Source organism: Capra hircus, chromosome 5 (genome assembly GCF_001704415.2).
Source record: "Capra hircus breed San Clemente chromosome 5, ASM170441v1, whole genome shotgun sequence".
Taxonomy (NCBI): domain Eukaryota; kingdom Metazoa; phylum Chordata; class Mammalia; order Artiodactyla; family Bovidae; genus Capra; species Capra hircus.
The window spans coordinates 6,847,568-6,871,455 of record NC_030812.1 but is presented as its reverse complement, the minus strand read 5'-3'; the positions used below and the strand labels follow the sequence as shown (position 1 = coordinate 6,871,455).

Sequence of the window (23,888 nt, the reverse complement as noted above, 5' to 3'; positions counted from 1 at the left end):
GGGATCTGGACACCACTGTCTGAAATTGCCAAGAAGACAGTGAAAGATGCTCAAGTTAAGTCCTCTAGCGGGTTGTTCCTATCCTATCACTGGTCACATGTAACAGTAAACCTGTATTGGCTTATAACATTAAGACAAGCTTCTCAATATTAAATTTAGGAATGATTGGTGTATATAAACGTATGTTTAACAGACATGTGATGATTATAAGTTGTTAAACCATTGGAATGGATGGTCTAATTTTTTAAAAATCTCCGTGATGGAACTGTAGCTGTTAGTGCCTATGTGTCGTTGATTACATGTCCGACGCTATGACCTTGGTTATCGAGTTACACAGCCCCTCAATCTCAGATTTCTCACACTCCAAGTGAACTATGTAATCACTGAGATTTTTCTGTTTTTGGTTTTAAAATTCTGTAACTATTACATGAAACACATACTTCAGTCTACTAAGACTTAACATTCCTGGTAAATTTAGTATTCATGTATCTTATTTGTATTACTATATAAATTCCATGCAAATCTTTCATTTTTAATGAACATAATGGCTTCACCATGCTTTTCTGAGGTCTGTTCAGTTTTATATTTGTACCTAAAGTGGTCTGACATTACCTCACTGAAAATGGGCTTTCACAATACCTATTTTGGATCAATGCTGCCTAGAAAACAAATTTAACTAACAATGCCTTTGCTAACTAGCTAACATTTTACTTGTTTTAGCTTTAGTAAAACTTCTAACAAGAGCTTAGAAAACATACGCCTTTGTTGATCTTATTATTTGGCAGGAAGACAATACATATAAAACAGATGAGTTGAACTACAATATAAATGGGTATAATTATGATTTTAAATCACTTGCTAAAATGATGGAAAATATTATACAAGTATTTTTGTAAAAATTTTACTATTCTTTTTGACCTCAATATTTTTGCCCCAGTACTAATTTGTTGGCTGACTGTATTATGATGTAAGATTCGAAATCGTATTTAGTTCCCTGTGAGATCATGGAAAGCAATTCTGCTTTGCAAAGCCTTCACTTTAGTGCACTAGTGAAAATTTATGACCAAAGAATTTATTATGGATAATCATTTATCATAATTCAGCATTTTCCTTATATATAACACAAAGTTAATCATCTTATTCATTGTATGTTGCTTCTGAAGGTAAGGAGCTTGGGTTTTTCCATGTAAGCAGAAAATAAGAAATATAAATAGCTCAAATACTAATTTGGTAATTGGTCTAACTGATCTTTAAGATTCTTTCAAGCACTTTATTCACTAATTTATAGCAGAAAAAGAGGTAACTGTCCTCTTTATCATGGAACAATGATGGCCTCCCATTCCAATTTTGTGCACTTAAAAAATTACAAAATACCTTTCATGAATGCTCCTTTTCCTTCCTTTCGCTGGTCGAACTCTGACTCTGGCTCCCCAACATCCCATTATCCACTGCATTTTAACCTGGACAACATTTCAGAAACGATGTCCAACAGAGCTTTCTGCAGGGATAAAAATGTTGTAAATGTGTACTGTCCAATATGGCAGCCAGCAGCCACATGTGATGACTATGAATTTAAAATACCGATTTAATTTTAATTAACTTAATCATTTCACATTGACGAGGGAATACAGTATCAAGAGGCACGGATAAAGTACTCATATCTTTTCTAAGCTCTCATTTCTATTTTGCAAGAGTTGTTCTAGTCTTACTTTCTCTTGAAAATCATCCTAAATTTTGTCAGGTGCTCTCTAGGACTTTTAAAAAAACTAAATAACACTTCAGTTAATCAATATTCTATTAGCATCAAGTTCCTCTCTGCAAAAAGCCTATTTTTAATTATGTTTGTAAACAAGAGTATGATAAGTTCATTATCTCTGAGAAAAAATAAAACAGCAGTGTGCGCTAAAGGACCCCCAGTCTTTCTAAACATTGGAAAAGAATCTCGTCATATAAAACTAGTACATAGAGAGTTGACTACATTTTCTTTCCTAGGAAAGTGCTCTCCTAAGCACCAACAATAAAGTCTTTCTTCCAGGAAAGAATATTAATACTTTTGACCAATCGATATCCTAAGACTTTACAGAAGAAAATTGATGTAAAAGGAGCTGGCGGTCAATGTAAATGACAAAATAACATTACAGGAAGCTTCTGAGATGGACATGCATAATATTTCAGAGGTAAAGAAACCAACAAGCCTAATGTGGCATCATATATTTCATAAAGTAGTATGACTCCTTAGAGGAATGATTATTTTTTTCATTTTTATGTTTTCTCTTCCCCAGCAAGAGAGTTGCTGGAAATTATCTTAAAGTCATTGAAATTGATTTTTGTCTAAGGTTCAAGGGAGTTTTACTAGAAGCCCACTACCCGAAAAAAAGAGAGTATAACCAAGCACATTGTGTGTGACAGTAGGAAAAAAACGGTGGCTGATATCTAAGTGTAAATTCCTGTGGTGGCGAGACCCTGGAAACAGACGTGATCGAGTGTCCCTGATGTCAGCTGATCCTGGGAAGTGAATATATGTACAGACTCCAAAGTGAGGAACACGGAACACTGCAGCCTGGAGACCAGATTGGAAGAGAGAATGGAAGTCATATCACGCAAGGCCCCAGGGGCTGTGTGAAGGAGTTCAGATTGTACTCTGAATGCACTGAAAAGCCACTAAAAGGCTTTACAATGGCAAGGAATAAATCTGGAGGCACAACGTATTGGAAAAAAAAAAAACCCACTGTTAATACCCATGGATACTCTTAGTGTCATCTCTTAGGCTGAACCCACTAGTATAGTATTTGATAATGGCTATGAAAGACATTTGATAAGTGGCAAGTGCTATAGAAATATTAAGGCATAGTTTTTAACATAATTTTGTACATTTCTCTCAGAGCAATGTGGAAATCACTGCATCTGTTCATAATTATATAAAAAGATTTGACATCACGAAGAAGACTAAGACGTTAATTACAAAATTCACACTGTTTCTAAAGTTTAACCCTAAACCCTTTCCCACTGTTAGAGATTACATATATATAAAAGGTGTTGTTTATCTGTTATTTGCAAACATTACTATTTGCCAATACTAGCAACTGCTAAAAGCCAAAGGCCTTTCTTACCAAGATAGCATGAGCTGAGACTTCTACCTTGCATTTAACATGGATGTTTCCTCAGGGAGTTTTTAACGGTTTTGAAGGAGAACATCTAATTTTAATGAAAAATATAAAGTACAAAATTAACTATCAGCGGCAAAATGCAAGCAGGAAAATTCGTGTGGTTTCTATCACCTTCGTAAGAAGAGGTAGCCTTGAATGGGAACACTTAGATTAGTACCCTAAAGCTATTAGTGTTTATGAAAACACAGACATTAGGAAAATGTGATGCTTGTACCCAGAGCACCACTGTAAAATATTATTTAAAAAAAAACAATGAAAAGAAAAACCTCAGAAAACAAGAAAAATATTATCAGAGTGGAAAATCAAAAGGGCCATTTATCTGGAACAGTATGCTCATCTTCATTTTGCATCAGACAAATCAAACATATGGCAAATTAGGTCCAAAGACAGGCACAAATCCATTTTATTTTTTAATATTCCCTCAAAAATGACGTGGCTGTGCCTGGAAATGGTCAGCAGTATTACCTCTGGGACAGGCCCTGCTTCCCACTCATTTCCACCAGGGCGAGCATTCATTCTGAATGTGATCGTGGTCCAACAGAACATGCTGCCTCGTGACAGGAGGGCAAGGCGGCTCTCATACCTGCATGTACTCACATGTGTCACTGGCACAGCCAGCGGACCTGATAGCCAAGTGTGTGGGTTATCTGGTGGCTGACGAGCCTGGCAAAACTGAGAAGCTGAGATGGAGCGTGGCCCTACCTGTGTGGACTGATGATTTTTCTCCATGCAGCCCATCAAATTTAAACGTGACCTGTGTTCCTTACCATGTATTTTCCAACAACTAAACGAAGCTTCCTGATGTGATGTAATGAAATCTGTCACCTTTAATAAGCTAGAGAACCTTGAATCTGGGTCCCCAAATGTGACAAGTCTAATGTGACCAAACCAGGTTGAATGTCAACAAAGAACTGCACTTTCCCAAATCTGAATTCTCATTTTTTACACATTTTCAAACTCATTTAGGGAGCAGCTTTTGAAAAATATTTGCTCAAAGAACGTATATCACTCTCAGACTCATACGACGGAAAAGTTGAATAGAAAACTAGAAAGGCTTCTGTAGATGTATATCCTTCGAAGAGATTTTAATAAACCATGAATAAATTAAATGGTTTTAAGAAAAAAGAGAAATTATTTGATACATAATTTTCATGCACACAGAAAACATGCTAAACATAGGTAGATACGAATTTTGAATAAAATCACAGACCACTAAACAAAAAAGACAGATGCAGCCTCGTGAGTTCTCTGACCTTGGGCAAGTCCTTCATAAGAAGGGACATAAAGAATATCTGACCTTCAGCTCCACCGAGATGCAAAGGCAGATACAAATGTGAGGAAAAGTGCTCTGTAAACCGCAGGCTGCTGTCCAAATATTGCGTGGAAGCCTAACCCCGTTTGTTATTCAAAAGGAAGTGGTGGGATATAAATGGATGAACTCATTAGTAATGCAGTTAACACCATAAAGTGCATTACTGTTACCTACCACAGGGCACTAGAAGGCACTCTATAAATACACGAAAATACACTGAATTCAGCCAAAATACTGTGCCATTTAAATCTGTGTAAATCCACAAATTGATAATTTCCACCTTCAAACAAAATATTATGCTAATATATATATATACATATAATACAACTAAGAGCAGTACTACTAGCCTCAATCAACTAATTCTGTTTCTGAGACAATCACTTTTCAAAATCTAATTAGGTAATTGGAAGGTAGCAGGTAATATGCAGAGCCCTCTGAATATACTGTGGAAAATTCTTAGGCAAGAACTGCATCCACCGGGCACTAATGAACTGTTTTACCATTATGCAAAAATATGCATAAGAAATAGCTTCTAAAAAGGCAATTTAATATTGCACATTTTAATGTACTTTAACCACTACACTGTCCAGTACAGTACGTGTTAAGGAGCATTTATAAAAGAGCATATTCTACCAAATATGACAAACTGATCAAAGAACATGATTCCAAAAATGATTAATGGGGATTTTTTTTCTTTTATTGCATTAATCCTTAGAACTGACAACTCAGATTCAAACTGGAGCAAAAGAATCGTGCTCTTTTACAAAACATACAAATGATGAAATATATAAAACTTATTTTTAAGTCAAGGCAAAATCAATATATGTGATGGTGTCATAAAACAGATTTTTAAGAATGTCGTTAAAAATTGTGAGTGTATTTCCCATATATATCATGTAAAACACACTTATAGAGGATCCAAGGAGAATTGAAAAAAACTGCCTACTTCAGCTTAATAAAACTAGTAATAGCAGTCTCCTTTAACTCCTCCAAAATCCACTAAGCTCTCTAGATCCCCAAGTTACACTGGAGAGAAGGATCAAGCCTGGGAAAGTAAGGCAGAAAAACAGATTTTAAATACTGGATTGGCCAAAAAGTTTGTTCATTTAAGAAATACGTTGTTCAATAAAGTTCTACATGAAAATGAAATATGTGTCTTTTATTTTACTTAAAACCAAATGAACTTTTTGGCCAACCTGATACACTGAAAGCAAGCATCACATTTTGTTAACATATTCCCCCACGCTGTTTCATGCATATTTTCAGACATATAAAAAAGTTGAAGTAATTTTACAGTAAACACCTATACACCTAACACTAGAGTCTACAATTAACAATTTCCTATGTCTCCTTTATCACACGTCTTTGTAACACACAATTTTTACATTCTCAGCCTCACTTTGGAGGTGACAGAGATAATGAATTACTTGATGTACTGACAATTTTCCCTATATTTAACAATTTTTGCCTCTCTTTGAAATAAAATCCATACTCATGTTCAGAATTTAGAAAGTAAAATTTTATTTAAAATGTACCATGTATTAGAAGGCAATTGAGTATCTGTCAAACCACGCCATGGCCGGAAAGTATTTTGGTTTATCAAATTCGTTATCCTAAGGGAAATAAAGACTCTGAACTTACAGATGTTTCTTCTGACCCGCTCTAGGGTTGAGCTCTAGTCACACGTGGTTGACCTTGATCCATATTTTAAAACAGGAAATACCCTGAGCACCACCTACGCTGTCTCTTCAGGAAACAGGCAGACTGAGCCCAGCCTGTCTTAACCACTGGACCACCAGGGAAATTCCTAATAAATGATTTCTGCAGCTGCTGCTGCTAAGTCGCTTCAGTCATGTCCAACTCTGTGCGACCCCATAGACGGCAGCCCACCAGGCTCCCCCGTCCCTGGGATTCTCCAGGCAAGAACACTGGAGTGGGTTGCCATCTCCTTCTCCAATGCAGGAAAGTGAAAAGTGAAAGCGAAGTCGCTCAGTCCCGTCCGACTCTGTGCGACCCCATGGACTGCAGCCCACCAGGCTCCTCCATCCGTAGGATCTGCCAGGCAAGAGGACTGGATTGGGCTGCCATTGCCTTCTCTGAATAAATGACTTCTATTGGGTGATTTTTTAGTGAATGGGGTAAAGGCAGGAGATGGAAAGAGGTACTAGCAGAAACTTCAGGAACTGCTTGAAACATCCCAGTCGCAAGGGCCTCAACAATGGGGTGACAGCGGGAGGAGGCAAAAGCAGGGCTGTGAGTGGTCACCTGCCAGCTGGGAGCACACAAGTCAGGGCCAGCCACAGCATGCAGGTGCTGACTTATCGTATGTCTGAGCGTGGACTCGAGATGTCTATGTGTGCACTGGGTGTGCACTTGGGTTGTGTGTGTGTGTGTGCGTATGTGTGTTCAGCCAGGTCTGACTGTTTGCAACCTCATGGGCTATAGCCCGCCAGGCTCCTCTGTCCATGGGATGTCCCAGGCAAGAATACTGGAGTGGGTTGCCATTCCCTCCTCTAGGGGACCTTCCCGAACCAGGATCAAACCTCTATCCCTTGTGTCTCCTGCAGGGACAGGCGGATTCTTTACCACTGGCACCACCTGGGAAGCCACACACTTGGAACAGCCAAGAATAAAATACATCTGAATAAAAAAGATGATAGAAGAATTCGTGAGAAAAATTAAATTTCAAGCATTTGCATGAACTTAGAGCTGAACGCTAGCCCGGAACTCTGCTATAGAATGACCTAGTTTAAGTTTCCCCAGAACAGACCAGAAAGACTCAAAAGCAAGTTTTGGATTTGGCTGATGATTCCAGGAAATACTAGGAGGGAAGTCAGGATGGGAGATGAGAACCAGAAGACAGAAAATAAAAGGCGTCTTATCACAACAGTAGGTAACCAGAGCTCAATTCCACTGAGGGCCTCTCAGACATGGTTTCCAGGACAGGGCTTCTCCAATCCCCTCAGGCTCCAGCATATGCTGATTCTGAAGATTTAGCCTGATATCTGAGACTTTGCATTCCTTACATGCTTCCAGACTAGAAAGATGTTGCTGCCACTCTTCAGAACACTTTGAAGAACAAGGATGCTGATACTTCATTCTCATTCAAATTTTCAAAATTTGCATCCAAAATTGACAGAATTTCTCCTGCCCACTGCTTTCATCACCTATCATTAAATCTGCTTCATCGCATGCAACTCTTATCCCTGGCACTGCACTGTCAGCCTTTCCTAGCCCCTTTACAAACACAGCCTAAACCAGAAACTACCAATGATCTGACTGACCACTGAAGGCATGTCACAAAATATTGAGCATTTGCTTAAAAACGCAGGCATTTACTTATTGCTGTGGTAAGTCACTGTGGACCTATAAACTGTACCCCGCCAGGCTCCTCTATTCTTGGGATTCTCCAGGCAAGAATACTGGAGTGGATTGCCATGCCCTTCTCCAGGGGATCTCCACAACCCAGGGATGGAATGCAGTGTCATACGTCTAACCTGCATTGGCAGGCTGTCCTTTACCACTAGCACAACCCGGGACGCTCCAAAGGTATTTATATATACTAGGCATCAGTTCACTTCAGTTCAGTCGCTCAGTCGTGTCTGACTCTTTGCAACCCCGTGAATTACAGCACGCCAGGCCTCCCTGTCCATCACCAGCTCCCGGAGTTCACTCAAACTCACGTCCATCGAGTCGGTGATGCCATCCAACCATCTCATCCTGTGTCATTCCCTTCTCCTTCTGCCTTCAATCTTTCCCAGCATCAGGGTCTTCTCCAATGAGTCAGTTCTCTGCATCAGGTGGCCAAAGTATCAGAGTTTCAGCTTTAACATCAGTCCTTCCAATGAATATTCAGGACTGATTTCCTTTAGGATGGACTGGGTAGATATCCTTGCAGCCCAAGGGACTCTCAAGAGTCTTCTCCAACACCACAGTTCAAAAGCATCAATTCTTCCATGCTCAGCCTTCTTTATAATCCAACTCTCACATCCATACATGACTACTGGAAAAACCATAGTTTTGACTACATGGACCTTTATCAGGAAAGTAATGCCTCCGTTTTTCAATATGCTGTCTAGGTTGGTCATAGCTCTTCTTCAAAGGAACAAGTGTCTTTTAATTTCATGGATCAAGTCACCCTCTGCAGTGATTTTGGAGCCAAAAAAAAGCTGTTTTCATTTCCATCTATTTGCCATGAAGTGATGGAACCAGATGTCATGATCTTAGTTTTATCAATGTTGAGTTTTAAGCTAACTTTTGCCCTCTCCTCTTTTATTTACTTTCATCAAGAGGCTCTTTAGTTCTTCCTTGCTTTCTGCCCTAAGGGTGGTATCATCTGCATATCTGAGGTTATTGATATTTCTCCTGGCAATCTTGATACCAGCTTGAGCTTCATCCAGCCCAGCATTTCACATCCTGTACTCTGCATATGAATTAAATAAACAGGCTGACAATATACAGCCTTGATAGATTCTTTTCTGAATTTCGAACAAGTATATTGTTCAATGTGCAGTTCTAACTATGGCTTCTTGACCTGCACACAGATTTCTCAGGAGGCAGGTCAGGTGGTCTGGTATTCCCATCTCTCTCAGAATTTTCCATAGTGTGTTGTGATCCACACAGTCAAAGGCTTTGGCGTAGTCAATAAAGCAGAAGTAGAGGTTTTTCTGGAACTCGCTTGCTTTTTGGATGATCCAGTGGATGTTGGCAATTTGATCTCTGGTTCCTCTGCCTTTTCTAAAACCAGCTTAAACATCTGGAAGTTCAGAGTTCACATACTGCTGAAGCCTGGCTTAAAATAATTTTAAGTATTACTTTCCTAGTGTGTGAGATGAGTCCAATTGTGCTGTAGTTTGAACATTCTTTGGCATTGCCTTTCTTTGGGATTGGAATGAAAACTGACCTTTTCCAGTCCTGTGGCCACTGCTGAGTTTTCCAAGTTTGCTGACATATTGAGTGCAGTACATTCACAGCATCTTTTAGGATCTGAAATAGCTCAACTGGAATTGCATCACTTCCACTAGCTTTGTTCATACTGATGCTTCATAAGGCCCCCTTGACTTCGCATTCCAGGGTGTCTGGTGATCACACCATCATGGTTATCTGGGTCATGAAGATCTTTTTTGTATAGTTCTTTTGGGTATTCTTGCCACCACTTCTTAATTTATAGTTCAAGTACCACATATTTCAGACTGGCCTGTTTATCTATATGCAGATGATATGGTCATTATATTTTCTGATATTTTAAACCCAGCAATCAGGAAAAAGAATATGGTTTAGCTTAGAAAATAAGCAATAGTCCCAAGAAGCATGGTATACAGTGTTTACTTTGACCTATTTTCAGCTCTCTCCATTTTCCCAAGTCTATTTATAGGGCAAATGTATATTGCCAGAAGCAAAAAGGCCAATGGCCGTACAAGCTTTCAGAAGTCCACTTCAGGAACATGAATGTCATGATAAAGGAAGTTTTAAGGAAATTCTATGCAATTCAAATCCAAGTTCAGATTGAAAAGAGACATTTCTAGAATCCCTTCTGAGCAGAAAAAGAATTCACCTTATCTAATTCATCCTTAGAGAACTCCAGGTCAAATGGCTGAGAGACAGCTGTTTTTAGCAATGGCAAGCCACTCCAGTACTCTTGCCTGGAAAACCCCATGGATGGAGGAGCCTGGTAGGCTGCAGCCCATGGGGTCGCAAAGAGTTGGACACGACTTCACTTTCACACATTGGAGAAGGAAATGACAACCCACTCCAGTGTTCTTGCCTGGAGAATCCCAGGGATGGGGAAGCCTGGTGGGCTGCTGTCTATGGGGTCACACAGAGTCAGACACGACTGAAGCAACTTAGTAGCAGCAGCAGCATTAAAGACAGTGGGGCAGAAGAATAAATTAGGGGCAGTCCTAACTGGCATCATAATGTGTCACAATGCCAGTACTAGTTTTTTGTGAACTTGATATGCATATTTGTATCTACACATGTATTCCAGATTTATACAATCAGTTCAGTTCAGTCGCTCAGTCATGTCCAACTCTTTGCGACCCCATGAATCTCAGCACGCCAGGCCTCCCTGTCCATCACCAACTCCCGGAGTTCACTCAGACTCACGTCCATTGAGTCCGTGATGCCATCCAGCCATCTCATCCTCTGTCGTCCCCTTCTCCTCCTGCCCCCAGTCCCTCCCAGCATCAGAGTCTTTTCCAATGAGTCAACTCTTCGCATGACATGGCCAAAGTACTGGAGTTTCAGCTTTAGCATTGTTCCTTCCAAAGAAATCCCAGGGCTGATTCCTTCAGAATGGACTGGTTGGATCTCCTTGCAGTCCAAGGGACTCTCAAGAGTCTTCTCCAACACCGCAGTTCAAAAGCATCAATTCTTCAGCGCTCAGCCTTCTTCACAGTCCAACTCTCGCATCCATACATGACCACAGGAAAAACCATAGCCTTGACTAGATGGACCTTATTCGGCAAAGTAATGTCTCTGCTTTTGAATATACTATCTAGGTTGGTCATAACTTTTCTTCCAAGGAGCAAGCATCTTTTAATTTCATGACTGCAATCACCATCTGCAGTGATTTGGGAGCCCCAAAAAATAAAGTCTGACACTGTTTCCACTGTTTCCCCATCTATTTCCCATGAAGTGATGGGACCAGATCCCATGATCTTCATTTTCTGAATGTTGAGCTTTAAGCAAACTTTTTCACTCTCCTCTTTCACTTTCATCAAGAGGCTTTTTAGCTCCTCTTCACTTTCTGCCATAAGGGTGGTGTTATCTGCATATCTGAGGTTATTGATATTTCTCCCGGCAATCTTGATTCCAGCTTGTGTTTCTTCCAGTCCAGCGTTTCTCATGATGTTCTCTGCATAGAAGTTAAATAAGCAGGGTGACAATATACAGCCCTGACATACTCCTTTTCCTATTTGGAACCAGTCTGTTGTTCCATGTCCAGTTCTAACTGTTGCTTCCTGACCTGCATACAGATTTCTCATGAGGCAGGTTAGGTGGTCTGGTATTCCCATCTCTTTCAGAATTTTCCACAGTTTATTGTGACCCACACAGTCAAAGGATTTGGCATAGTCAATAAAGCAGATATAGATGTTTTTCTGGAACTGTCTTGCTTTTTCCATGATCCAGTGGATGTTGGCAATTTGATCTCTGGTTCCTCTGCCTTTTCTAAAACCAGCTTGAACATCAGGGAGTTCATGGTTCACGTATTGCTGAAGCCTGGCTTGGAGAATTTTGAGCATTACTTTACTAGCATGTGAGATGACTGCAATTGTGTGGTAGTTTGAGCATTCTTTGGCATTGCCTTTCTTTGGGATTGGAATGAAAATCGACCTTTTCCAGTCCTGTGGCCACTGCTCAGTTTTCCAAATTTGCTGGCATATTGAGTGCAGCACTTTCACAGCATCATCTTTCAGGATTTGAAATAGCTCCACTGGAATGCCATCACCTCCACTAGCTTTGTTCGTAGTGATGCTTTCTAAGGCCCACTTGACTTCACATTCCAAGATGTCTGGCTCTAGATGAGTGATCACACCATTGTGATTATCTGGGTCTTCAAGATCTTTTTGTACAGTTCTTCTGTGTATTCTTGCCACCTCTTCTTAATATTTTCTGCTTCTGTTAGGTCCATACCATTTCTGTCCTTTCTCGAGCCCATCTTTGCATGAAATGTTCCCTTGGTATCTCTAATTTTCTTGAAGAGATCTCTAGTCTTTCCCATTCTGTTCTTTTCCTCTATTTCTTTGCACTGATCGCTGAAGAAGGCTTTCTTATCTCTCCTCGCTATTCTTTGGAAATCTGCATTCAGATGCTTTTATCTTTCCTTTTCTCCTTTGCTTTTCACCTCTCTTCTCCTCACAGCTATTTGTAAGGCCTCCCCAGACAGCCATTTTGCTTTTTTGCATTTCTTTTCCATGGGGATGGTCTTGATCCCTGTCTCCAGCACAATGTCACAAACTTCATTCCATAGTTCATCAGGCACTCCATCTATCAGATCTAGGCCCTTAAATCTATTTCTCACTTCCACTGTATAGTCATAAGGCATTTGATTTAGGTCATACCTGAATGGTCTAGCGGTTTTCCCTACTTTCTTCAATTTGAGTCTGAATTTGGTAATAAGGAGTTCATGATCTGAGCCACAGTCAGCTCCTGGTCTTGTTTTTGTTGACTGTATAGAGCTTCTCCTTCTTTGGCTGCATAAAATATAATCAATCTGATTTTGCTTGATGTACAGTTGTCCCTTGAACAATACAAAGGTTAGGGGCATTAATCCTCTTGCAGTCAAAAATCCACCTATAATTTTCTACTTGTCCTTTTCAGCTGAGGTTCTGAGTCTCTGGATTCAACCAACCATGGCCTGTGTTCTGCAGTACATATTTTTTGGGAAAAAAAAAAAAAAAGAGTCTGCATGTAAGCAGACCCACAGAGTTCAAACCAAGTGTTAATAAAAGGCCAGCAATATTTCAAAAATTAAAAATTTGAGTAACCCATAACGGGATAACTGTTCATTTTTGTTGAAACCCTTGATAATGCATTCATATTAGCACTCATGCTTCAGAACTTGATGATTAACAAATGATGTGGTTTTGCTTCAGAAACCTCATCCTCCCGCACAGTCCTTTTAACATATATCACACACACTAAAAGAAGTCAGGCAGATTTAGAAAAATAAAGCACCATGAAATGAGTCTAACCTTGAAGAATATGAAAGAATAAAGAGCTGAATCTATCCTAAGCCTCTCTTCTATGGTGATTTATCTTCATATTTTATCTTAAGAAGACAGACTTTTAATCGGTTTCTAACATAAACAATTTCAAGTAGTCTTCAACCCCTGTGAGAGTAATCCCAGTATATTTCTGTTCTCCTGCACGATGGTGTTTTACATGGTGTTGCAAGAAAATGCAACAAAGGTAGTCTAAATTTAAAATCTCAGCACGCTAAATAAATAGTAAAGAGTATGCTAGTTTTAAACTGATAAAGCAGTTTTACTCTCTAAAGCAGTGGCAACCATAAGTGGGCAAGATTTTTCAATAAAATTATTAGAGCAGCCTAACACAGTCATATTCAGATACACACCTGGGTCACACCTCTGCATGATGTCAACAGGAAAGAAAAAAAAAAGAACACAACTAGCCCATGGGCAAAGACAATGACGAAGAGCTCAGTGTCATTTACAGATGATGCTTCCTCGAACCTGCTACTTAAACTTGATTTTAATTCCACAGCATTACAGGGGCTGCCCTTGAAATAAAAGGCTTGTTCCAGCCGACTCATTAGAAAAGACCCTGATGCTGGGAAAGACTGAAAGCAGGAGGAGAAGGAGACGACAAAGAATGAGATGGTTGGATGGCATCACCGACTCAATGGAGATGAGTCTGCGTCAACTCCAGGAGATGGTGAAGGACAGGGAAGCCTGGCGTGCTGTGGTCCACGTGGTCACAAAGAGCTGGACACGAGTGAGTGACTGAACAACAATCAGCCTATTCTTTTCTATTCATAAATACAATCATTTCTCTCATTTTCCATGATTTTCCACATCTCAAACTCATTCACTACTGAAATAACTGTCATCTCTTAGAAAGAAAGACACGATGTGTTGGGATTTATCTTGAGTTTTCTGGATCGCACTGTGAAAATAATGCCCAACGTGTAAAAGACATGATTTTAAAAGTGACAAACCGAGATGGCACCCATCTTGGACATGTCCATAAACGTAAGCACCTCCACGTAAATGCAATAATACTGCTCATTCCTTTCTGCTTTAGAGAATAGAGAAACAAAATAGTTCCAACAGGTCATTCTCTATTTATTGTATGTCACTGCCACAATGTCAAAATGTGTATCCTGCTACCTTTTTCAGCAGCACCTAGTAAATCACTGACTATGACAAAGAGTTTGGTTTAATACACAAGATATTTGTAGAGCAAAAATGCAGTGTCCCAGGGCTGTCTGGTCAGCAAACTGCTGCAGTGAGACTAACAGCAAGATCATCCGAGCTGTGCTTTTGAGTTCAAGGTCACAAGTAATTATATACAAGTGACATTTGTACCTATAGGGCTTACACTGCTCTGGGAGCTTTTACAGAAATAATTCTGCAAAGCAATACAATTAGTGGAAAGTAATATACCAGCTTCACAGGCATCAGTGAGCAAACACGGGTCAGAAGGTAAAGTTTCCCAAAAGAAACACCTCATTACAGGCATCCAGAAGTTTTGCAATGCCATCATAATTCTGCCACCTGGGACATTCCAGAAGCCGAATGCCAAGAGGAGGACTATGTGCCAATATTAACTGAAAGTTCTACTGATGATAATCATAGGAATCCAAAAAGACAATGGAATTCCACCTAGTCCTACACTAATCCAAGGTGATCTGAAATTCTTAGGTGTATTCTCAGTTCCTATAAGATCCACATTTCTGGCTTATCCATAATGAAGAGCACTTCAGTATAGGATTTGTAGACATAACTTTCTAACTTTCAAGTATGTTTTCCTCTGTTCAGAGTTAGTGAGATGATGAGGTACTATTTAAAAGAAGCCCAAGAATTCACACACACACACACACACACACACACACACACACACACACACACTTTTGAACTATTAGTTTTGAATAATAGTGTGTGTATGTATGTATTTGCTGCTGCTGCTGCTGCTAAGTCACTTCAGTCATGTCTAACTCTGTGCAACCCCATGGACTGCAGCCTACCAGGCTCCTCCGTCCATGGGATTTTCCAGGCAAGAGTACTGGAGTGGGTTGCCATTGCCTTCTCCGATGTATGTGTATATATAAGTGTGTATATATATACTTGAGAACTGAGCATTATGTTTATAGGACCAACTATCTTAAAGAGGTAAAAAACAGTTTTTATCTTTGCATGAAGGTACATTCTTAATAAATGATAAAGGACCAAGCATGTGCCAGGTAGACAGTAAAGTGAAAGTGAGAGTCACTCAGTCATGTCCGACTCTTTGTGAACCCATACACTACACACTCCATGGAATTCTCTAGCCCAGAATACTGGAGTGGGTAGCCCAGCCCTTCTCCAGAAGATCTTCCCAACCCAGGAATCGAACCAGGGTCTCCTGCATTATAGACAGATTCTTCAACAACTGAACTATCAGGGAAGTCCCAGGTATATAGTAAGTACTCCACAAATGATCTCTGATATTTACCTACTTATTGGGATAAAACAGACATACTCACAAACTCTGTTTCAGTACTCTAAAAGTTTCTACTGGGAAGCAGAGAATAAGTACAAATGCACACATTTTAAATTAAGAACAAAAGTTAGTGAGCTATCTAAGGTAAGAACAAAAGCTAGTGAGCTATTTATTCACTAAACAAGAAATTGGTTGTTCAGAGTTCAAAATAAAAACCTAGACTCAAGCCAGTTCAATGCATCCTGCTTTGAAGGTCTACCATGTGTCAAACTATGAAAAGCACACATTTTTCAGTAATGCCAAAAAAAAGTTTCACCACTGGATTTTCAAGTTGTAAGTTAGAATTAATGAATTTTATTCCACTTCTGTGAAACATTGCTCCTGTTTAATGAATTCACCTCAAAGGACTACAAACACTTAGAGTAATTACATGAATGATCTTATAATCTCTGCTGGCAATTGTGTGGCGTCAGAGCTATGTCCAGAGCTTAATCTATGAAGATTTATGATGCAACATTTCATTTGTCTCCTTAATACAAACTCACAAAACTGTTGTTAGAATGGTATTCCTGCTGACATGTAACAGATTTCCATCTTACGTACTGACCAATCAACACCTGAATTCCTGACTTATTCACTGCAAACGCCTGCCCCAATTGAGCAGTCTTAGAACCCTGTTTTCCATCTTGATACTGCTTAACGAAAATGTTCATCCCTCCCACATCTCCTGGCCAACTAGAAGGTAAGGCAATAAGGATTCTCTTACAACACAGCACCAAGCTGTTCTTTTATGTTGTTTTCCACAAAATCATGGATCCCCATAGTTTGTCCAAATTCTATTACTATTCTCTATGTGCTAAACAGTCCTCTGTGAATTGGCCCAGGCAACTAAGTATGACTACAGACCACTGTTTAAAGTTCCACTCAAGAAATTCTCAAATTACTTTTAAAATACATCCCACTGCAATTCCTTCCATTCTTTGGTCTGTACTCCCTTCCGTATTTGCAAAAATCTCTTTTATTCAGGAAATGAAAGAATAACACATGCAGCAGTACTTTGTTTGCCTGCGAGAAAAGCAGGGCTGCTATCAGAAATCAGAACCCTGTAGCACTAACTGCTTACCTAACCCACTTTCCATGTGTAGAGTCTTCTCTCGTGTTGTTGGAAGAGGGTGTTTGGTATGACCAGTGTGTTCTCTTGGCAAAACTCTATTAGCCTTTGACCTGCTCTGTTTTATACTCCAAGGCCAAATGTGCCTGTTATTGTAGCTCTTGACTTCCTACTTTTACTTTCCAGTCCCCTATAATGAAGAGGATATCTTTTTTGGGTGTTAGTTCTATGAGGTCTTGTAGGTCTTCATAGAACTATTCAATTTTAGCTTCTTCAGCATTACTGGTCGGGGCACAGGCTTGGATTACTGTCAATATCCAATAACCTGGAATATTGAATGGTTTGCCTTGGAAACGAACAGAGATCATTCTGTCATTTTTGAGACTGCAACCAAGTACTGCAGTTTGGACTCTTTGGTTGACTATGACGGCTACTCCATTTCTTCTAAGGGATTCTTGCCCACAGGAATAGATATAATGTGGAGGTAATGAAGATAATGGCGACGTCCTTCCAAAGCTTCCATGCGTGCACTACTGCACTCAGTACATCCGACCCTGCAGCAGGCCCCCGCCGACCCACGCCTCCGCCGGAGACTCCTGGACACTCATGGGCATGTCTGGGTCAGTCTCTTGTGGGGTCACTGCTCCTTTCTCCAGGGTCCTGGTGTGCACAAGCTTTTGTTTGCGCCCTCCAAGAGTCTGTTTCCCAGTCCTGTGTAGCTCTGGCAGCTCTATGGTGGGGTTAATGGTGACCTCCTCCGAGAGGGCTTATGCCATAGCCAGGCCTGCTGCACCCAGAGCCCCTGCAACAGGCCACTGCTGACCAATACAGCCACAGGGGACACTCAGACCCAGTTCTGGCTCAGTCTCTGTTAGTTGGGTGTGAATTTTGTGCCGTTCCCAGGTCTGAACAGCTCCGGTGACCAGGTGCTTGGTGAACGCAGTGTCCCAGGTGGACTGTGCATCTTAATCACCTTCCCAGTCCCAGCTGCCCAGTTTCCCAGTACCCCGAGAAAGCACTGTCTCAGGTGGGCCATCTGTCTTCTCTGGGGAGCTGATCTCAGGCCGTGACCCTCCTGGCAGATGTCAACCTTCCAGGCTCCCAGGAAGACTTGGTTACCAACTGGGAGCCTGCTCTCAGTTTGATGGAGGAGGCCATCTCTGGGGCTAGGATTGCAGTAGCCCCTTGCCTTCCAGCTCTGGCTGTCACAAGCCTGTCTCTCTGCCTCTGGGAGTTGACTGTGACTCAGATCATGAATTTCTTATTGCCAAATTCAGACTTAAATTGAAGAAAGTAAGGAAAACCACTAGACCATTCAGGTATGATCTAAATCAAATTCCTTACGATTATACAGTAGAAGTGAGAAATAGACTCAAGGGATTAGATCTGATAGAGTGTCTGAAGAACTATGGACCGAGGCTTATGACACTGTACAGGAGGCAGTGAGCAAGACCATCCCCAAGAAAATGAAAGGCAAAATGTTTGTCTGATGAGGCCTTACAAATAGATAAGAAAAGAAGAGAAGCAAAAGGCAAGAGAGAAAAGGAAAGGTATACCCATTTGAATGGAGAGTTCCAAAGAACAGCAAGGAGAGATAAGAAAGTCTTCCTCAGCAACCAATGGAAAGAAATAGAGGAAAACAATAGAAAAACTAGAGATCGCTTCAAGAAAATTAGAGATACCAAGCAAAGGAACATTTCATGCAAAGATGAGCACAATAAAGGACAGAAATGGTGTGGACCTAAAAAAAGCAGAAGGTATTAAGAAGAGGTGGCAAGAATGCACAGAAGACCTGTACAAAAAAGAGCTTCATGACCCAGATAAACATGACAGTGTGATCACTCACCTAGAGCCAGACATCCTGGAATGGGAAGTCAAGTGGGCCTTAGGAAGCATCACTAGGAACAAAGCTAGTGGAGGTGATGGAATTCCAGTTGAGCTATTTCAAATCCTAAAAGATGATGCTATGAAAGTGTTGCACTCAATATGTCAGCAAACTTGGAAAACTCAGCAGTGGCCACAGGACTGGAAAAGGTCAGTTTTCATTCCAGTCCCAAAGAAAGCTCAAACTATGCACAACTGCACTCATCTCACACGCTAGCAAAGTAATACTCAAAATTCTCCAAGCCAGGCTTCAGCTGTATGTGAACTGTGAACTTCCAGATGTTCAAGCTGGATTTAGAAAAGGCAGAGGAACCAGAGATCAAATTGCCAATATCCACTGGATCATCCAAAAAGCAAGCGAGTTCCAGAAAAACCTCTACTTTTGCTTTATTGACTATGCCAAAGCCTTTGACTGTGTGGATCACAACACACTATGGAAAATTCTGAGAGAGATGGGAATACCAGACCACCTGACCTGCCTCCTGAGAAATCTGTGTGCAGGTCAAGAAGCAACATTTTGAATTGCACATGGAACAACAGACTGGTTCCAAATTGGGAAAGGAGTACATCAAGGCTGTATACTGTCACCCTGCTTATTTAACTTATATGCAGAGTACATCATGCGAAATACCAGGCTGGATGAAGCACAAGCTGGAATCAAGATTTCTGGGAGAAATATCAATAACCACAGATACGCAGATGACACCACCCTCTGGCAGCAAGTGAAGAAGAACTAAAGAGCTTCTTGAGGAAACTGAAAGAGGAGAAGGAAAATGATGGCTTAATACTCAACATTCAGAAAACTAAGATAGATCATGGGATCTGGTCCCATCACTTCATGGCAAATAAATGGGGAAACAATGAAAACAGTGAGAGACTTTATTTTGGGGGGCTCCAAAATCACTGCAGATGGTGACTTCAGCTATGAAATTAAAAGACACTTGCTCCTTGGAAGAATAGCTATGATCAACCTAGACAGCATATTAAAAAGCAGAGACATTATTTTACCAACAAAAGTCCATCTAGTCAAAGCTATGGTTTTTCCAGTAGTCATGTATGGATGTGAAAGTTGGACTATAAAGAAAGCTGAGCACCAAAGAATTGATGCTTTTGAACTGTGGTGTTGGAGAAGACTCGAGAGTCCCTTGGACAGCAAGGAGATCCAACCAGTCCATCCTAAAGGAAATCAGTCCTGAATATTTATTGGAAAGACTGATGCTGAAGCTGAAACTCCAATCCTTTGGCCACCTCCTGCAAAGAACAGACTCACTGAAAAAGACCCTGATGGTGGAAAAGATTGAAGGTAGGAGGAGAAGGGGACGACAGAGGATGAGATGGTTGGATGGCATTACTGACATAATCGACATGAGTTTGAGCAAGCTCCAGGAGCTGGTGATGGACAGGGAAGCCTGGCATGCTGCAGTCCACGGGTCACAAAGAGTTGGACACGACTGAGTGACTGAACTGAACCAAATTCATTTTCCTTTAGTCAGATGAAAAATAATTCAAAACCTAAAACTTGAGACTTATGTTTTATTCGAGCAGACAAAACTGAAAACTTAAGCCCAGGACACACCCTCTCAGATAGCTCTAAGTGACTGTTTCAAAAATTGCAAATAGAACTACCTTATGACCCAGCAATCCCACTGCTGGGCATACACACCGAGGAAACCAGAATTGAAAGAGACACATGTACCCCAATGTTCATCGCAGCACTGTTTATAATAGCTAGGACATGGAAACAACCTAGATGTCCATCAGCAGATGAATGGATAAGAAAGCTGTGGTACATATACACAATGGAGTATTACTCAGCCGTTAAAAAGAATTCATTTGAATCAGTTCTGATGAGATGGATGAAACTGGAGCCGATTATACAGAGTGAAGTAAGCCAGAAAGAAAAACACCAATACAGTATACTAACACATATATGTGGAATTTAGGAAGATGGCAATGACGACCCTGTATGCAAGACAGGGAAAGAGACACAGATGTGTATAATGGACTTTTGGACTCAGAGGGAGAGGGAGAGGGTGGGATGATTTGGGAGAATGACATTCTAACATGTATACTATCATGTAAGAATTGAATCGCCAGTCTATGTCTGATGCAGGATACAGCATGCTTGGAGCTGGTGCATGGGGATGACCCAGAGAGATGTTATGGGGAGGGAGGTGGGAGAGGGGTTCATGTTTGGGAACGCATGTAAGAATTACAGATTTTAAAATTAAAAAAATAAATAAATTTAAAAAAAAAAAGAAAGAATATGACAAAAAAAAAAAAAGCTATGGGAGAAGTCAGGATATGAAGGAGCTTTTGCAACAAAGACCAGGTAGTCAGGATATCGGAAGATTATCATTAATTAAAGAAAACCAAATACTGAAGTTAAGGAATTTAGTGCTTTTCTCTATATATAGGAGGAGGCAAGAGTCTTGGCTCGCTGGGATCATTCCTTTGATATGCACCTCAGCTATCTGGGGCCAGCATCCTGGGCTTTTTCATCCTGAGTCTCCTCAGGGTACACACCATCAGGGCCAGCATCCTGGGCTTTTTCATCCTGAGGGTACACACATCTCCTCAGGGTACACACTGTACCTGAGTCTGCTCAGGTACACACCATCTGCTGTAGTGGCAGAGGGTTGACAGCTGCAACACCCTTGGTCTATTGACATGGCAGGCAGTAGTTGTCATTCACATTCCTCACTGGTCCGATACAGTCGGCAAAATTTTATCATCAGTGTGAAAGACATTTTTAGAAATGTGAACAGAGGAAACAGATTAAGTGGTTCCTTTGTAGTTAAGAATTTGAAGAGCATGCTTTAGACAGAAACTTACCTTGCCAACTTTTTCAGATTAACACCCTTACTGCTAAAGAGCAAGGGAAAAAAAAATGATGACCATTTAAAACACAAACAGCATTCTTGGTAACACACTTGTTTGTGCAGGAATTGATATCCACAATGAATTGAAAACAGATTCCAGCCATTTTGGACTTTACAATACTTAGTGTTTTCCAAGACTTACTTATACTGAAGGTAGTCTTCATGGAGGACCCAAACTGGGCATAAATAATCCATCCATTTCTGCCCAAACTGCTGCAAAAAGGATCCCTGTAGCCCCCATTGTAGTGGCAGTGGTCACAAAATCAGAACAAATTCATAAGCTATTGACTCTTCTTGGCTTCTTCTAAATTTCTTACCTCTAAAACTGTGAAAGAGCTCGTTGCATTCTGGGAGTACAAAGTGCGTAGTAAATAATTTCCGAGACAGATGTAAAAACAAACCTTAATCGTGTCCCTGAAATCCAGCTCTAACTAAACATCTTTCTGTTATCTCGCTATTCCTTGCTTTTGTGCCTTAGCCCCTGGGTTCCCACAAGCCTCTCTGTACTAATGGATTCAATGAAAGGCACCACAAAAGAGAACGCATTTCATTAAGAGTAGGCTTCCTCTCCCGGGGACCATCCCTGACCCTTCTGCTAAGTGCTCTCTAGATGGTTCCCACAACAGTACAACAGTTTAGCAGGTAAGAGTTTCTCAAAAGGTAGAAAAATGAGGTTGAAATGCAGCCCTCAGGATCAATTCCCAGCTTCCCTCTCAGAAGCTCTCTAAGCCCATTTTAAAAATATATATTAGCTCAGTCCTTTCTTGATATTTTCCGTTAGTTGCTTGGACATCACACATGAAGAGGCAAACCATAGCTCACAGTTGGCTCATGACTCTCTCTCTAGGCTAGGTGGGAAACTAAGAGGTTGATGTGCCCCGAGGACATGAAACCAGAGAATTTCAAATGCCAACTAAGCCTTCGAAGAGCAACAGCTTCAAGGCACTTGTTTTCCTGTAGAACTCTGTCTCGCTCCGTTACTCCAGAGATGCCCCACAACTCTCACTTCATCTGGATCTGAGAAAACTGTTCACATGCAGTCAGACCAGCAAGTTACTATGAACAGAATCAAGTCGGGGTGAGCAAACATAGTAGAATCCTTTACAAACCCATTGGATGGATGAATTCAGAAGACTTTAGAAACTAAACCACTAGCTGATAATGAAATCCAGGCCCAGAGCAACACTTGGCTACATGGCAGGATTAATTCTCATGAAATAGCATGCTATTTCTCAGAGCACATTCATTTTCAACTTACAGTCTTCTGTGTAAGCAAAAAAAAAAAAAAAAAAGTGACCAAGCAAAAGGAAATGTATCTGTATTACCTTTTTCTGATCTTCTAGCTTGTGACTCACTGGGTTCTTCCCATGTCTGCTCATCTCTGAAGATAAATCCATCACATTAGGTTCTTGCCCTTCACAATAGAATATCTTCAAAAAAGCAGCAAGCTAATCCAAGATGCAATCACTAGGAAAACACTTCCCATCACGCACCATCTCTGAATTTCATCAGCTCCAAGGAATGATGAAAAACTCCATTGATTGAATGGAAAAAGTGGATTTTGTAATTGACTCCTGGGACTTTCCAAATCAACATATCGTTTTTAAATGCACACTTCTCAAAAGCAAAATATTCATCCAGGAATTTTAACTGCAACTGCTATCTTTTTCTTTCTTCAGAGTTTTCCATTTTAATAAATAATTACAGTTCTTGTAAGCCTATAATAAAAAAAGAAGCACACAGTTAATTCTAGTAGCCCACCATTTATAGTACAATTAATGAGAAAAATTTATCTGAAATGTCCAATTTAGAAAAAAACCTGTAGGCATGGATTATACTTCACATAATAGGAATGGGAATAAATGACATTATTCTTTAACCCTAGGGCCTTTAAAACACCAATTATAATGCCCAAACCAAAATAGAATATTAAAACCAGGGATTGACAGGGATTGAAGCAAAAAAAAAAAAAAAATCAACCTAGAAAACACACACATTCACCAAATGTGTACAGGCTTTATGGTCCCACTCATTAATTTCAGCATTCACAGAGCTACAATTTAGAAAAGAGCCTGACAGACATTATACAAGACTGACACTTTTCATAAACAACTTTATTTAAACCTCCAAATGAATCTATAAAATGGATAATATTATTCCATTTTACAATGAGGAGGTTGAGAGGGTGAGTAAATTTTGTAAGTCTAGTTAGATAAGTGTAACAGGACTAGAATTTCAATTCAGATACCTTTGAATCCAAAACACACTCTTTGTCCCAGACACAGTTGTCTCAGCTCACAGTATGTATTTTACTGTCCACAAGGATACCACAAATGAGTTCATTAAGTGCCTTGTCAGATGATGAA

General features: G+C 40.3%; 1 protein-coding gene across 1 annotated transcript in view; it reads right to left on the bottom strand.

Annotated features, from left to right (window-relative positions):
- NAV3 (neuron navigator 3) overlaps window positions 1-23,235 on the bottom strand; it is a 619,023-nt gene extending 595,788 nt beyond the window's left edge. The window contains exon 1 of the mRNA XM_013963653.2: window positions 22,848-23,235. Coding sequence (XP_013819107.2) covers window positions 22,848-22,919 — 72 coding nt within the window. The 5' untranslated portion in view covers window positions 22,920-23,235. The remainder of the gene's footprint in view (window positions 1-22,847) is intronic.